At 49.6% G+C, this 15,648-nt stretch overlaps 1 protein-coding gene and 1 long non-coding RNA gene across 3 annotated transcripts in view; both read right to left on the reverse strand.

The window, feature by feature from the left end:
* The window catches only part of SNX27 (sorting nexin 27), a 44,811-nt gene that overhangs the window by 16,797 nt on the left and 12,366 nt on the right, over positions 1-15,648 (reverse strand). For both annotated transcript variants that reach the window (XM_083715775.1, XM_083715776.1), the window contains exon 2: positions 4,115-4,346. In XM_083715775.1, coding sequence (XP_083571901.1) covers positions 4,115-4,346 — 232 coding nt within the window. The remainder of the gene's footprint in view (positions 1-4,114; positions 4,347-15,648) is intronic.
* On the reverse strand, positions 4,353-7,748 carry LOC310833576. The gene is made up of 3 exons (XR_014558809.1): positions 6,094-7,748; positions 5,077-5,740; positions 4,353-4,684 (listed from the first exon to the last, which is right to left on the reverse strand). It is a non-coding gene; the product is annotated as an uncharacterized lncRNA (long non-coding RNA).

Here is a 15,648-nt window from a genome sequence, read left to right on the forward strand (position 1 = left end):
CACACATGTTCTCGTTGTTCCGTCCTCTTAGCCCAGTTATGCCAAAAAAACATTGAAGTTCTTACCATCAAAAATTCTGATTTGTTTCTTAAGGAGAATAACACAATGTAAGTAACTGCAGAATCTATAGAGATGCACTGCCCAGGGCGGGGGGATAATAAACCTCTAATTCTGCCCTAAAATCAGATCTCCCTCCAGTACGTTATTTGGTAGGATTGCCATACGTCCGGAATTTTCTAAACACAGCCGGAATACTGCAGTCAGAAGGAGTGCCCGGGCAGAAATCGCTGAAATGTCCGGGAAAATCCAGATTTATGGCAACCAATGTTGGAAGTCTAGATTTCCTTAAAAAGAGTTCAAAAACTTCATATATATTTTTTTGAGATTTTGCAAAAAAAAAGGTCAGCAAATTTGTGTAGACCCCTAAGTCATCAACACACACACTCCAATTTAGCACATGATCCTTTCTAAACAAGCACTTTGCCTCTCCTTGGAAATATAGTTCCTGTTTCACAAGGGGGGGGGAAGGAAGGGGGGGGAAATCAATGCAACATCCGTCTTGCCCGTTCAGTGAGCAAACTTCCCCACTGTACTCAGAGCCCGTAAATAAGCTGTCTCATTCCAATTACTGATGAGTAATTTATAGCCACACACACACACTTTCAAACTGGCACAGGCTAAAAGGTCCCAAACCCCAAAGGCCAGATGGGATCTGAAGGCTTCACTGGGTCCTTTGGGAGTTCGTGGGCAGCAGGCTGCTTTGGCACAGGCCGGCACAGCAGATGGGCACACGCCCCACTCCTGCAGGGCTGGCACATGACCAGGAATAACTCTGCTTTTCAATGGCTACCCACGAGGGGTGGGCTAAGTTTTGGAGAACGTTCGAAAGAGGCAGCATGGAGCAGCTCTGGAATGGGGATGGGACATCCTTGGTTCCTCCTGGGCAGAAGAAGCAGTCAGACAGAGTGTCCTCTGCAACAGAATCACCTTATCCTGGCTACTTTACTCAGTGCAAAGCAGGATAAGGACAGCCGGTGGTTTTCACAGAGGGGAGTCCAATGGCAAAGAAGTCCCCCTGGAGTGGCCATGCAGATAACACGTTTTGCTGCACCTAGGTCGCCTTCATGCCACACACTGAAAGGACATTGCTTCCCCCAAAGAATCCTGGGAGCATATTTTGTTGTTGTTGTTTAGCTGTTTAGTCGTGTCCGCCTCTTTGTGACCCCCTGGACCAGAGCACGCCAGGCCCTCCTGTCCTCCACTGCCTCCCCCAGTTTGGTCAAACTCATGCTGGTAGCTTCAAGAACATTATCCAGCCATCTCGTCCTCTGTCGTCCCCTTCTCCTTGGGCCCTCCATCTTTCCCAACATCAGGGTCTCTTCCAGGGAGTCTTCTCTTCTCATGAGGTTGCCAAAGTCTTGGAGCCTCAGCTTCAGGATCTGTCCTTCCAGTGAGCACTCAGGGCTGATTTCCTTAAGAATGGAGAGGTTGGATCTTCTTGCAGTCCATGGGACTCTCAAGAGTCTCCTCCAGCACCAGAATTCAAAAGCATCCATTCTTTGGCGATCAGCCTTCTTTATGGTCCAGCTCTCACTTCCGTACATCACTACTGGGAAACCCATTGCTTTTACTATACGGACCTTTGTTGGCAAGGTGATGTCTCTACTTTAAGAGCATAGTTTACCCCTGCACAAAGCTACAATCCCCAGCACCCTTAAACTACAGTTCCCAGGCTTCTTCAGGGGAAGCTTTAAATATGTTTTCTATGGATAAGGCCAAAGTGAGGTTGACTTTCTTTCCATCACCAAAAGAGGTGCAACATGCATCACCATGCTTCCTTCACCAGGTCGGGTCAGAGCAGAATTTGCTCCAGGTGCTCTCTCCTTCAGAGGCGAGGCCAATGGCAGCTAAACGGGTTGTGGAATGCCTTTCGCAAACCATTTGCCCAGTGTGCGCACACAGCCAGCTCTTATCCTGGTGAAATCGGTTGCCATTTTGTCAAGCCACAACAAAACAGCCATTTTATGGTTTTGGATTCATCTGTTTATTGGCAATTTCCCAGCCTTACCCTTAGAAAAAGTCATGAAGGATAAGGCTACCTGTGGCTACTAGCCAAAATGACTATGTTCTACCCGCCCCTGTCGGAGGCAGAATGTCTCTGGGGATCCCAAGCAGGGAGAGTTGCTGCTGGCACTCAGGTCTTGCTTGTGGGCTTCCCAGAGACACCTGGTTGGCTGCTGCATGGGCAGGACGCTGCATTAGACCCACCAAGCTTCTTCTGGTGTTCCTGTGCTGTGGGCTGAACCTGGAACCACGGCCTGCCTCTCAATCCATCCTGCTTAGGGTTGTCTGCACCAACAGGAAGAGGCTCTCCAGGGTTTCAGGCAGGGGACCTGTACAGCCCTAGCTGGAGATGCCTTGAGGGACTGAAGCTGGGACTCGCCATGTGCGAAGTCTACCACTGAGCAACAGTGGCCTTGTTTGAATGGAGACTTGGGCATCGGAAGATGCAGCAAGAGCCATACCCAGGCCAATTCTGGGAGTCTGGGAGTGTTGAGAGTTGTCAAGAGGTCCCTAGTCTCCTCCCATAGCCACAATTCCTATACAGTGGTACCTCTGGTTATGAACTTAATGCGTTCTGGAGGTCTGTTCTTTTTTTATTTTTAATAATTTTTATTAACTGGTCAATCACATCAAATTAAATCACATCACATAAATTACAAAGCCAACTTTTTAAATTTTGTTGGGGGAACCCAGGAACCCATACTTCAAGATCCAAAGGGGGATTCAGATCATTTTCTTATTACTGCGTTAATGTCCAAATCAGTCCCAATCAGTCCAGACAAAGTTCATAATTCTATCCAGTCTTATCTTGGTGTTTCCACATCTTATCTTGTTCATATAATTTCTCTTTTTCCTTTACGATCTCTTATGTTGGTCTCCTTAAGCCAGACCTGATAAGCAAGACCTGATAAGCAAATATAATAATCCTGTGTGAATTTCCCGTTCCTCCAATCTAAGTCCAGATGGTTTCCATATATCTCCTTCGTAGATAACATCGCTCTTTCCATCATAAATTAGGCATTTGTCACTCTTAAGTCCCACCGAGGAGTTGACCCACGATATGTAAACAGCTCTATTTCTCTCTTTCTCCTCCCAGACCCAAGAGCTCCAACAATGCCTCCCAAAATGGCGACGGCATTTTTAACTGCGTCATTCCAAAACTCTTAGCTTTCCAGCTTCATCTTGAAACATTGCTTTGGATCGAAAGTTTATCTCCACACAGCCTTAAATCCACAGCTTAAGTCCTTTTCTGACTCATTAGGGGAGGGGATTCTTGTTTAATCACATAAAAAAAGGAAAGGCAGGGGTTTTTTTCCCCCTCCCCCCTCAGTCCTGGAGGTCCGTTCTTAACCTGACACCGTTCTTAGCCTGAGGTACCACTTTAGCTAATGGGGCCTCCCGCTGCCACCACCACACGATTTCTGTTCTCACCCTGGGGCAACATTCTTAACCCGAGGTACTACTTCCGGGTTAGCGGAGTTTGTAACCCGAAGTATTTGTAACCCAAGGTGTTTGTAACCCGAGGTACCACTGTAGTGGTTTAACAAACAATCACTCTTTCACAGGGAGCTCTGGGAATTGTAGCTCCTAGGGGAAAGGGTGTGTGTCTCCTAACAGGTCACAGCACCCTTAAAAAAACTACAGCACCCAGAATCCTTAGGGAGCAAAGCCATGGCTGCTGAAAAATGACATCACAGTCATGTGTGGTGTCTTTGAGTTCTTTCTGCTTGCCGGAAAGCTCAGGGATGAGGCGTGGAGTTGCCAAAGACTTGCACAAGCAGTTTGGAGAAAAGGGGACTCCTGCTGTTTTTTTCCCTCCTTCACATTAGAAAACAAGAGGAATCCCGTTCCTCTCCCAGAGGTGGAGACAGACAGGAGAGTTGCGTACGGGCAAACACTGAAGGCCAACACTCTCTTTTGCCCAAACATTTGCTAGCCGGACTCTATACCAGTCGGGGAACAGAAAGACATGCCAGAGAGCATTGCAAAGCCCTCCGTCACGAGGCACAGGCATCCAAGAGGGACCCCCCCCAGCCGGGCTGGTACTCACCACAAACTTCTCACCATTCTGTTCCACATGCTTGTAGGTGGGGATGGAGATGGGCACCGCCTGCTTCTCAGTGTAGTCGTAGAACGACTGGCCCAGAGAGTCGTCGCTCGGGTCGAGGTTGTCGGCCTCGTGGGGGGGCACCGAAAGAACCGTCAGGATCAGCTCCTTCTCCCCCGCCCGGATCAGGTCCACCACTTGCTTGTGCGTCGCCCCTTCGACGTTCACGCCGTTCCTGGCAGAGGAGAAGGGGGAGACGGTTGTTCCACAAGCTTGAGGCAGGTGCCAACGTTATTGGAGTCAGCAATAGCAAATAAAAAACGGGTGCAGAAACTGAAGCGACAGAACAGCTCTAGGATTTGAAAATGAGAGGAAAATAAAGGGACAGGGGTGTTAAAATTCAGGACTTTCCCTGCTGCCTTACGTCTGGTGTATCAGGCCCCTCTTAAGACGTGTAAAAGGGTGGGAAGAGATAGGAACAATCCCAGGCGAGAGTTAGGATGAGCTACTATCTTTTGTGAGTGGTAAGGGATAAGAATTACTTTTAAGAGAGGACTCCGTATTCTACCTATTCTACAGTGGTGCCTCGCAAGACGAAAAGAATCCGTTCCGCGAGTCTCTTTGTCTTGCGGTTTTTTTGTCTTGCAAAGCAAGCCCATTAGCGGATTAGCGCTATTAGCGGCTTAGCGGGCTTAGCGGATCAGCTGTTAAGCGGCTTAGCAGATCAGCTGTTAAGCGGCTTAGCGGATCAGCTGTTAAGCGGCTTAGCAGATCAGCTGATAAGCGGCTTAGCGGCTTGGGAAAAAGGGGGGGGAGGAAAAAAACCCCGCAGGAACTCGCAAGACATTTTCGTCTTGCGAAGCAAGCCCATAGGAAATTCGTTTTGCGAAGAACCTCCAAAACGGAAAACCCTTTCGTCTAGCGGGTTTTCCATCTTGCGAGGCATTCGTCTTGAGGGGCACCACTGTATTTATATTTTTTGTGGCAGCTATTTTATCGTATTATGAAAAACTTTAATAAAAATCTCATTACAAAAAAGAAGTGTGCCTAGCTATTGCTTGCCAACATCATTTAGTAATAACCTGGGTGGTGTGTGGATTTCAAGATGATCTCTGCTGCAAGCTGCGCAGACTCCTTTTTTACAAGCTTCCACTTGGAAATAAAAGGAGGGTGGCAACATGAGATCGGGCCTTTCTATACTTGTGGGGTGCTCTCCCCAGGAAGTCTCGCCTGGCACCATCTTTTGGAGGCTCCAGGCAAAGGCTTTTCTCTTTGCCTCAGCTTTCGGCCCTTGGTTTGAATGGTGGTACTGTGGCCTCTCTAAGTGGGGTGGGATGAGTACGTCCTGATCTGTCTTATCTGTTTAGCAGTGTTTTTAGACTGTTGCTGGATGTTCGTAACTGGTTTCAATGCAAGTTGATCTGTGGCGCTCCGTGAGAAATGCAACTAACAAATATTATAAACAAGCCTCCCGTTGAGGGCTGCTAGATGTCCTTTGCTCTCATTCTTAACTTCTTCTCTAAGCCACTGAGCCACTAGCCCAGAAACCTGTGCAGTAAAGACGATTTGGTGGAAATATTTGGAAAGTGATGTCTATGGGGAGGAGGTGCATTTAGAGCAACCTGACTTCTCTCTAAGGGACGCAGGTGGCGCTGTGGGTTAAACTACAGAGCCTAGGACTTGCCGAACAGAAGGTCGGCGGTTCGAATCCCCGCGACGGGGTGAGCTCCCGTTGCTCGGTCCCTGCTCCTGCCAACCTAGCAGTTCGAAAGCACGTCAAATTGCAAGTAGATAAATAGGTACCACTCCGGCAGGAAGGTAAACAGCGTTTCTGTGCGCTGCTCTGGTTCGCCACATGACCCAGAAGCTGTCTGCGGACAAACGCCGGCTCCTTCGGCCTATAGAGCGAGATGAGCGCACAACCCTAGAGTCGGCCACGACTGGACCTAATGGTCAGGGTTCCCTTTACCTTTACCTTTAACTTCTCTCTCTCTCTCTCTCTCTCTCTCTCTCTCACACACACACACACACACACACACAATGATGGGAGCTAAAGGGGCAGCAATTCTTCAGGAGACATCTTGCAGCTCAGACTAGTTACTGACTAAGACTGCAGAACATGCCCCCTGCCGCCCTGTTCAATGCCATTTACAAACTTGACAGGACCTCCCGTTTAAGGCGCACGCGGGCAAAATCATTTGGGAACTTGGGAAGGAAATGTTTTGTAAACAGAGCCGTGCGGGAGGCAGGGGGGGAGGCAACTTTCTGGCTCTTGAAAATGCAACACACACACACACAGACATACTTCCCCCAATAGAGAGGAATTTCCTTCTCGGGGGACTTTTACTTGCAGAGAACAATGCCTCAAAAGTCCAGAGGAGCTTGGGCGAGCCTGAATTCAGAGAGAACATTAAGCTTGAGGGGAAAATCACCAACGGGGTGCCTGAGACATTTATCTTCAAAACAACAACAACAACAAAGCAATAGGCAGATTAGAAGCCTGTATCCTACAGCAGCTACTAGACTGTGCGTAAAATTGTTAATTAGAGGCACTGAGTCCCTGCACATCTGTGGCTCTTGGTCTCCCTCCAGAGCGACCAAGAGAACAGACAGGTCGCCCATGTGCCCCTCTGCAGGATAGCAAGAGAGCCATTCCCCAGCTCCGTATATTAAGAGTCCAATTCACCAATGCAAGGCCAAATGAAGAACAGGAAGTGTGGAAGAGGGAGACCTCCAAGGAAAAGAGACAACCATTGCCAGAGAGCAAATGCAGTTAAAAGGGAGTCAGACTAGGATCTGCGGAGAGACCAGGGTTCGAATCCCCCCTTGGGCATGAAGCTCAATGGGAGTGACCTTTGGCCAGTCATTGCCTCTCCATCTAAGCTTCCTTTCAGGGTACTTGTGGGGATTAAATGAGGGTAGGATTCACGCATGCCGCCTCAAGCTCTTTGGCAGAAAAAAGTGTGGTGCAAATGAATAACTAATTAACCACAACGCAGGGAGGTTTCTAAAGATGTGAAGGCCACCCAAATAAACAACAGGAGGGGGAGGCAGAGACATTTTCTCCAGGCCTTTGCATGCTTAAGAGGCTGCTCTACTACCACCACCAAGGCTTGCTAAGTGAGCTGGCGGGGGGGGGGGGCAGAATCTCTCAACCCCCTGGAATAGGAGAGTGGCAGTATGGAGGACAGCAAAGCATCGTGGGAGGAATCATCTGCTTTACTGCTTGTCTTCTTCCATCCCCTCCCCAGTTCACAAATGAGAATACTGGAGGGGACAGGAGCAGAAGATGTGGGCGGTAGGTGCCAGCATCTCAGGGGCCTTCCCTAGAACCCCCAGAGCCAGAGGTGTCCATGTACCACTGCTCCACGGGACGCGGGTGGCGCTGTGGGTTAAACCACAGAACCTAGGATTTGCCGATCAGAAGGTTGGCAGTTCGAATCCCCGCGACGGGGTGGGCTCCTGTTGCTCGGTCCCTGCTCCTGCCCACCTAGCACTTCGAAAGCATGTCAAAGTGCAAGTAGATAAATAGGTACCACTCCAGCAGGAAGGTAAACGGCAGTTTCCGTGCACTGCTCTGGTTCGCCAGAAGCGGCTTAGTCTTGCTTGCCACATGACCCGGAAGCTGCACGCCGGCTCCCTCGACCAGTAAAGCGAGATGAGCGCCGCAACCCCAAGGTCGGTCACGCCTGGACCTAATGGTCAGGGGTCCCTTTACCTTGACCTCTGCTGCTCTCTGGGTGGAACAGGCATGAAAGAGACCCCTGGGAATCCTGAAGATGCTACTGTTCTCTCGCCAACAGCTTGGAAGGAGAGCACTGATCTGTAGTTCAGAACTGGCACTGTGCCAGGCACTGTGCGGAAGATGGCACTGGCAGTCTCTGCCCCCAGAGGCCTCACAATCTCAAAGGCGGACAAGGTGGGGCGATGGGCTCAGTGGCAGAGTACCTGCTTCGCATGCAGAAGGTTCAATCCCTGGCGGCTTCTCCAAGCTCGGCTGGGAGAGACCCTCTGCCTGAAACCCTGAGAAGCTGCTACCAGTCAGTGTAAACAACACTGAACAAGAGGGATCAAGTGTCTGGCTCAGTGTATGGCAGTTTCCTATGTTATCTGCTAGACGATGGGGATATATGGCCGTCCAGAAGAGGCTTTGCCTTCGGCCGCGGGGTGAGGGCAGGAAGGAGGAGAGGATGTTCCAGTTTTTAAAGGGAGCCAGACGGCAGGAAGTGTTCAGGCAAAGAAAGTCGAAAGGGAGGCTGGAGGTGTTTTTGTGCTGCAGAAGGAATACTGAATCCTTGTGGCCTGTGTGTTTCTTTGTTTGTTTGTGTGTGTGTGTGTGTGATGCACAAAAGGGAGAGGGTGTTATTCGCTTTCCCTTCCACTTGCAGACCCCTGTGCCTCAGGAGCCCCTCCACAATCTTCCCAGAGGGCTGCCACTGAAAAAGGGAGGCTGGAAAGCCCCTGGGCGCAAACAGAAGATCGTATGGGGACCTTTGGATCCCAGCCACAGGATATAAAACTACAAACGGAGCCAGCGCAAAGTAAGTCTGAATGGCTGGCAGAGAAGCAATGGGAAGGCAGGATATATACACCAAACCATAAAATTCATCATTAAAGGTCCTTCCTCCGAGGTCCTAAAACAAGAAAGTCAGAGGACAAGGTTTTTTAAAATTCACGTATAGGATTTGCACTGATTACAGTGGTACCTCGGGTTAAGAACTTAATTCGTTCTGGAGATCTGTTCTTAACCTGAAACTGTTCTTAACCTGAGGTTCCACTTTAGCTAATGGGGCCTCCTGCTGCCGCCGCACAATTTCTGTTCTCATCCTGAAGCAAAGTTCTTAACCCGAGGTACCATTTCTGGGTTAGCAGAGTCTGTAACCTGAATGAAGCGTCTGTAACCTGAAGCATCTGTAACCCGAGGTAACACTGTAATGTCTTTGCCAGCCTACGATGCTAAACCACAATGTCCACGTTTTCAGAAAGGACTTGCCAGGACTTCAAGACGGAAAGACAGAAGGTGGGAAGCTGATGTGAACGGAGTCCCCCAGAAGGCTCAATGGGTGCTGCCTTAAACCAAGTCGTAAGAACACAAGAAGAGGCTCCTGGATCAAGCCAATGGATCATCTAGTCTGGCATCCTGTTCTCACAGTGGCCAAGCAGACACCTATGGGAAAACCACAAGCAGGGCCTGAGCACAACAGCACCTTCCCCTCACAGAGTTTCTAGCAAGTGGCGCACAGGAGCACTGCTGCCTCTGTCAAGCCAACCATTCATGTAGCCCAGAGCTATCGACTCTGGCAGCCAATGTCTACGGTCTCAGGGAAAAGGGATGCTAGCTCAGCCAGGGAATGTCTGCAGGCAAAAATCATGGTTTGGGGTAGGTTTGCAGGTATGGCAGAAGGAGATAGGATCTGCCCATGTGATGCCCACCTGGTGGAAACTCTAGTTCAAATGGTCCTTAAATGTAAAATGTATGATCTCCGCCAACAATTTCTAGACCATCTATGTATTCCAACATGGAAACCAGAGACAGAGGTTATACGCTTCTTATTACAGGGGAGAGACCAGGAGCTTACCAAGACAGTAGCTAAGTTCCTCTATTTGATTTTTTTGTCGCCAAGGTACGCTACAGGATCCTGCCCTTGCTGGAGACCCCCAGAGATGAAATAGATTCTCGCCTCCTCTTCCCTTTGGCAAATGACTGTACTGTTGAAATGGCGACAAGATCGCACTGGCCTATTTATTCTGAATGTTTGTAAGTGATGCCAATAAAGGTTTGATGATGATGATGATGAAAAATCATAGTCTGCAGCTCACCTACAGCAAACAGGTTTCACGTTTAAGCCTGGGGCGGGGGCTTTTTAAGCCTTCTGGGCAATCTTCCAGGGTGCACACACCATGAAAGTGGGCAGAGGACAGATATTTTACCTTGGTACAGTAAGCTAGTTTCTACACACACACCTCTCTATCCCCCACCCAGGTGAGCAAGTCACACAGTTAAGTTAATTTGGATTTTAGAAGTAATAAGTGTTTTTGTTTTTATTTTTTGTATTGTAATGTGTTCTGTTTTGTGTCTTTTATATGTTATATTTGTTATAAAGGTAAAGGTAAAGGGACCCCTGACCATAAGGTTCGGTCGTGGCCAACTCTGGGGTTGTGGCGCTCATCTCGCTTTATTGGCTGAGGGAGCCGCCGTACAGCTTCCGGGTCATGTGGCCAGCAGGACTAAGCCGCTTCTGGCGAACCAGAGCAGCGCACAGAAACGCTGTTTACCTTCCTGCTGGAGCGGGACCTATTGATCTACTTGTGCTTTGACGTGCTTTAGAACTGGTAGGTTGGCAAGAGCAGGGACCGAGCAACGGGAGCTCACCCCGTTGCGGGGATTCGAACCGCCGACCTTCTGATCGGCAAGTCCTAGGCTCTGTGGTTTAACCCACAGCGCCACCCGCGTCCCTTAGAACAGTAGTTGTATTAGTATTAATGCAGGAATCTTCACCTTTAAAGTCACAGCTGCAGGATGCAGTGGGGAGGAGTCTGTCAAATCTGGTCTTGACCACACAGGCCCGAGAAAACTGACCACAACAAGCGAGTCTGTTTTCAAAAGGCTCACGTCTGCCAGCACATTGGGCGCACGCCCTGACCACAGTTCCCTCACAGACCTCCAAGGAGGAGCACTGGCTTTCTTTTCCCACTACAGAACTAAATTTAGCTGTGTTTATTCGGTTGGCAAGATTCTTGGCTAAAGGCATCTAAAATAGTTTATTCAACAGTTTAAAGAGTGGTGGGTGTCCTGGCTCCCACGCCAGCAACATCCCGGCTAAATGGACATTATCTGCTGCTGAAATAAATAAATAAATAATCAAGGTGTGAGCCAATCCCAGGCCTTATCCATCGCAATGAAACTGCCTGCCCATGAACTAGAGATCCAAATTTGTGTTTTACTTTAAGGGCCGTGCCAAGGCGAGCTCATTTCAAAAGAGTAAAATAGCTTACAATCTGAACAAATTGCCACTGAAATGACTTCATCTGTCGGCTGTTGCTCATCCTCCAGGTTATGGCCACGTTAGGCTACTATAACAACACTCAGGAAGGGTTGCTCCTAAAGAGCACTTGGAAACCTAAAACCATTGCAGAATGTGAGTTCAGCTCATGGGTGGAGACCATGCTCCAGGTGAGACAGGGGAGGCTGTGTGCGAGACGGGTCTCTCTCAGTGGCAGCACCAGGACGACGCAATCCCATTCTACGGGAGGCTGGATTAGCCAGCAGTGGGGAGCCTGGACTCAGGACCCCGTGGCCCTTCCGATGTTGCAGGATTCCAACTCCCACCTGTAGTCAGGTTTTTTAAAAATTGCTCTGCCTTGTTTTGCTGCCATTTATCTAAGCAGACAGTTTAACCTTTATGCTACAGTCTGAAGGTACATGGGGCTTTTGCAACCGTACTGAAACGAAGCTGCTCTAGGCATGGTGGGTGACTGCAGGGGAGCCAATGGGTCCATCAGGGTCATCAGTGGGGCACTGCTGGGAATGTGGCCCATCTGAAAACTCCCGGGTGCCTCTGCTAGGAAGCGAAGACAATACAGTGGTACCCCGCAAGACAAACGCCTCGGAAGACGAAAAACTCGCTAGACGAAGGGGTTTTTCGTTTTCTTAGCCGCTTCGCAAGACGCATTTCCCTATGGGCTTGCTTCGCAAAACGAAACTTGCCCTGCAATCTCCGGGGACAGAGGGGAAGGCGCGCACGCCTTCCCCTCTGTCCCCGGACCCCTTCTGAATCAAGGGGCGGCAACGGGAAGAAGCGATTCCCCTCTGTCCCCGGACGGTCTCCATAGGAACGCATTGATTGATTTTCAATGCATTCCCATGGGAAACCGTGCTTCGCAAGACGAAAAACTCGCAAGAAGAAAAAACTTGCGGAACGAATTAATTTCGTCTTGCGAGGCACCACTGTACTGGGTTGGAAGTGCCAATGGTGCAGCTTAGTGTCAGACAGCTTCTGATGTTCCCTAGATGCCACCTGTACCCTCCTCTCTCTTCCTTTTTGCAGCTAAACTCCTTGTTCCTGTGTTGACATGCACAGCTAAAACGTGGAGGCAAACATGAGCAAAGCCAATCTCTGCAGCAGCCAGCTGGGAGCAGCAACCAAAGTCACACTTTGTAGAGTGAAGGAACTACACAGAGCTCCTTTGCTATGTCAGCTGCAGCCACCACGAGGGTCAGAACCAGGGGCAGGGAAGACCCCCCCCCCACAGGACAGCACTTGGGCCAGGCAGGGAGAGATGAACACAGGACCAGTTCCCTGGAGCTCACCTTGGCAGAATGAAAGAGTCATTGGGTGCATGCATGGCTATCTAAGAACACGGTACAACTGCACCTACGAACCTGGGGATGAAGCTGCTGGTCCCTGGCCCCAATTCGGCTCCCAACCCTCCCATGGCATCTCCACATGCCACATCAGAGAGGACCGAAAGGCTAGGATCTTTTGCAGTCAGGTCTCCATGGCAACCCAGCTGGGAACAACCAGCAGCGAAAGCCAAGAGCTGCAGATCTGCGGAACGGGAAAGCACAGAGGGAAGAGATCGCCAGCGGCCGCTGGCCGCTGGTGCTACCGCTGCCTCTTTTTTAAAAGTGAATGAATTAATTGTTCGGGTTTGTTGTGCTTCGATTCCCTTCCTTCTTATGGAAGAAAGGGAAAACAAGCACTAGGGAGTTGCCACGCTCTGAATCTCGGGGACGTTTCCTGGTTCTGGCCCCTGGGACCTGAAATCTGTCCCTTCCCACAAGGAACCTCTTGTTCTTGCAGCAGACCTGCCCTGTCCCCAGGGGGGATTGTTTGGAGAAGGAGAGCGATTCCAAACTGAGGCCAGGCCAAGCAGATCTGTGGATTTCTTATTTATTTTTTGATCTACAGGCAGTGCGGGAGCTTGGACATCATCATCATCATCGTTATTATATTTATTTATAACTCGCCTTTCTCCCTGACGGGACTCTAGGCAGCTTACGGATAAAATCAAGAACTGCTGAAAACACAGCAAATTTCAATCGTTAAAACACAATTGAACACTGATAGAACTAAAACTATCTAAATATATGAAATCTGTTTAAAACATACATGCTGTCAGGGGATGGGGGGGTGCTCTATCTATCCCTCCCCAGGCACAGATGCACAAGATCAACTCTTGCAATCAGCGAGGAGGGTAAGGTGGCTGGACTGGACAGGCCTGGTATAAATAATGAGAATTTGGCAGCCTCTGTTTTCCCGCCCGCCCTTGTCCGGTTGCAGCACAGCAGAACATCCTGCCTGCTTGCTCTCCTGTTCAAAACATTAGACACCAACCGACCGCCAAGACACTGGCTATCAGGCAGGCCCACAGTCGGACTGGGGGCTGCCGCTCGATTTGCTTTGGCTTATGGAGCCAAGGGCCCCTCGCTTCTCTTTTCTCTCTGCAAATTTCCCCACCCCTTGGTGAAGGGTGGCTGGCCTTTGGGCAGCCGAACATCCTTCAGGTCACTGGTTCATGACCCACCCTGAGACCGAGCTGAGGAACGGAAACAGCGGGCGGGCTCTGCCACGATGTACAAAAAGGCTCCCTTCAGTGGGCATAGCTTTCATCACTGCCAAGTTGTGCAGGTGGTACCTTTCCACCCCCCCCCCCATCTGCATTTTAGGCAGAAAGTGTGTTTTATCAGTTTTCATTTCTGTGAGCAGTCTTGAGTCCTGGTTCTCGGGGGGAAGGTGGGATGTATAAAAATAAATAAATAAATAAAAGGAGGAGGAGGCGAAGGAATGGCAGCAGCAAAGCACCGACCTTGGTTCAGTAACTAATAGACAGCCAGCACAGATCTTTTGTCACTGGCATAAATTCTTTCAAGTGCACTGGTGTACTTCTCAAGGTTGTGGGAAGCAGGGGAGGCTGGTCTATGACACCAATGGGGCACTGCCGCACCAGCCTCCTCCAAGCCCACCGGCCTGTCTTCTCGCTTACACGGCTGGCATGCAAGTCTCCTCCTTAACATCGATATTGTTGAATGCAGCAGGAGGATGGGGGACAAAACCCAACTCTCCCAGTGGGCACCGGCCACCACTGGTCGGGAAGGCAAATGAGCTATGCTCTGAAAAGCTGGTTCCCTCCAGACATCTCCTCTTCCCCACACAGCCGCCCAATGCAGCGCCTTGCCTGGGGAAACTGAGGCACAGCAAAAATGTGCTCCCAAAGAAACTGCACGCCAGCCGGATCTCGCACAAGCACATTTGCTTCAGCTCCGGCAGATCCAGAATTCTCAGCACGGGGGAATTTCAATTTAACAAGCCTCCTAAAGACGCCTGGTGCTGGCGAGGCCCCTTCCAGCGCAGGCCAAGCCCTGCCAGCTATTTCCTTTGGGGCAACAGCCTGGAGGCAGTCCAAGTAATGGAGCAAGAGCCCCGCGAGGGATTTGCCCGCACCGCTTTCCTCTCGCATGCTTTCGTGTAATTTGTTTTGTTTCAATTAGGAAGTCTGCAACAAAGGAACACAGTCTTTGCTCTTTTGGGAAGAGCTTCAGCCACTAAACCGCACTGCAAACGTTATGGGGTCATGCTGAAAGTGGTTTCGGAAATTAAATGAGAACAAAAGAACATGGTTGTGAAACTGTTTTAAGAGTGTTAAAAACATTAATATGGTGGTTTGTATTGAAATACTAATTTTAAACAACCAGTGCTTTGAAGCACTTGAAAGCATCAACCACCAGAAACTATGCTGCCAGGTGCATCTTTATGGGCGGTGAGTTCTGCATTCTTGGGGCCACCACTGAGGAGGCCCTCTCAAGAGCCACTCCCACCCCTCAAATGTCTGAGGGCAACAGAACCACCAGGAGGGTCTTTTTTCACCGATCATAACCCCCAGGCTAGTCTGTACGGAAGGAGGCACTCTTTCGTATACTCTTTCGTATACTTATGGCCCAAATTGTTTAGGCCAGACTCTATTATGCCCATTTCACAGATGAGGTACAGGAGACCAGGAAAGAACTAACCCTACCCAAGGCATTTCGTGATTGACCAGAACTCAGGATACTGCCCCCCTCATCCCAGGGAGGATACAGTAGAGCTAGAAGAGGTGCAGAAAAGGGTAACAAAGGACAGACCCGTTTCTCCACTGGGGAAAGGCTAACATTGGGGGCCTTTTCTTTCTTTTTCTTATAAAAGTGTCTAAAGGGTAGATAGGTAGGACAGAGGTTCGTATAATTATTAAACGGTATGAGGAAGCAGTCTTTCCCCCACTGAATGCCAGAGTTCTGAATCACCCAAAGAAGCTGAATGGCAGTAAGTCCACAAAAGGAAAGGTACTTCTTAAAACTCGTTAATTAAGCTGCAAAATTTATCTAAGGCCACAGATTTAGACAGCAGAGCTAAAAAGGTCATTTGCCATGATGACTTTCTAGAGCCTCTGGGTTTAGGGACAGTCTACCTCTGACTACCAGCTGCAGGGGGTTAACAATAAAGGGGGGGCTACCACCCTTCATAGGGACACGGATGGCGCTGTGGTCTAAACCACTGAGC

This window comes from Podarcis gaigeae (assembly GCF_964106915.1).
Source record: "Podarcis gaigeae genome assembly, chromosome: 16".
Lineage (NCBI taxonomy): Eukaryota > Metazoa > Chordata > Lepidosauria > Squamata > Lacertidae > Podarcis > Podarcis gaigeae.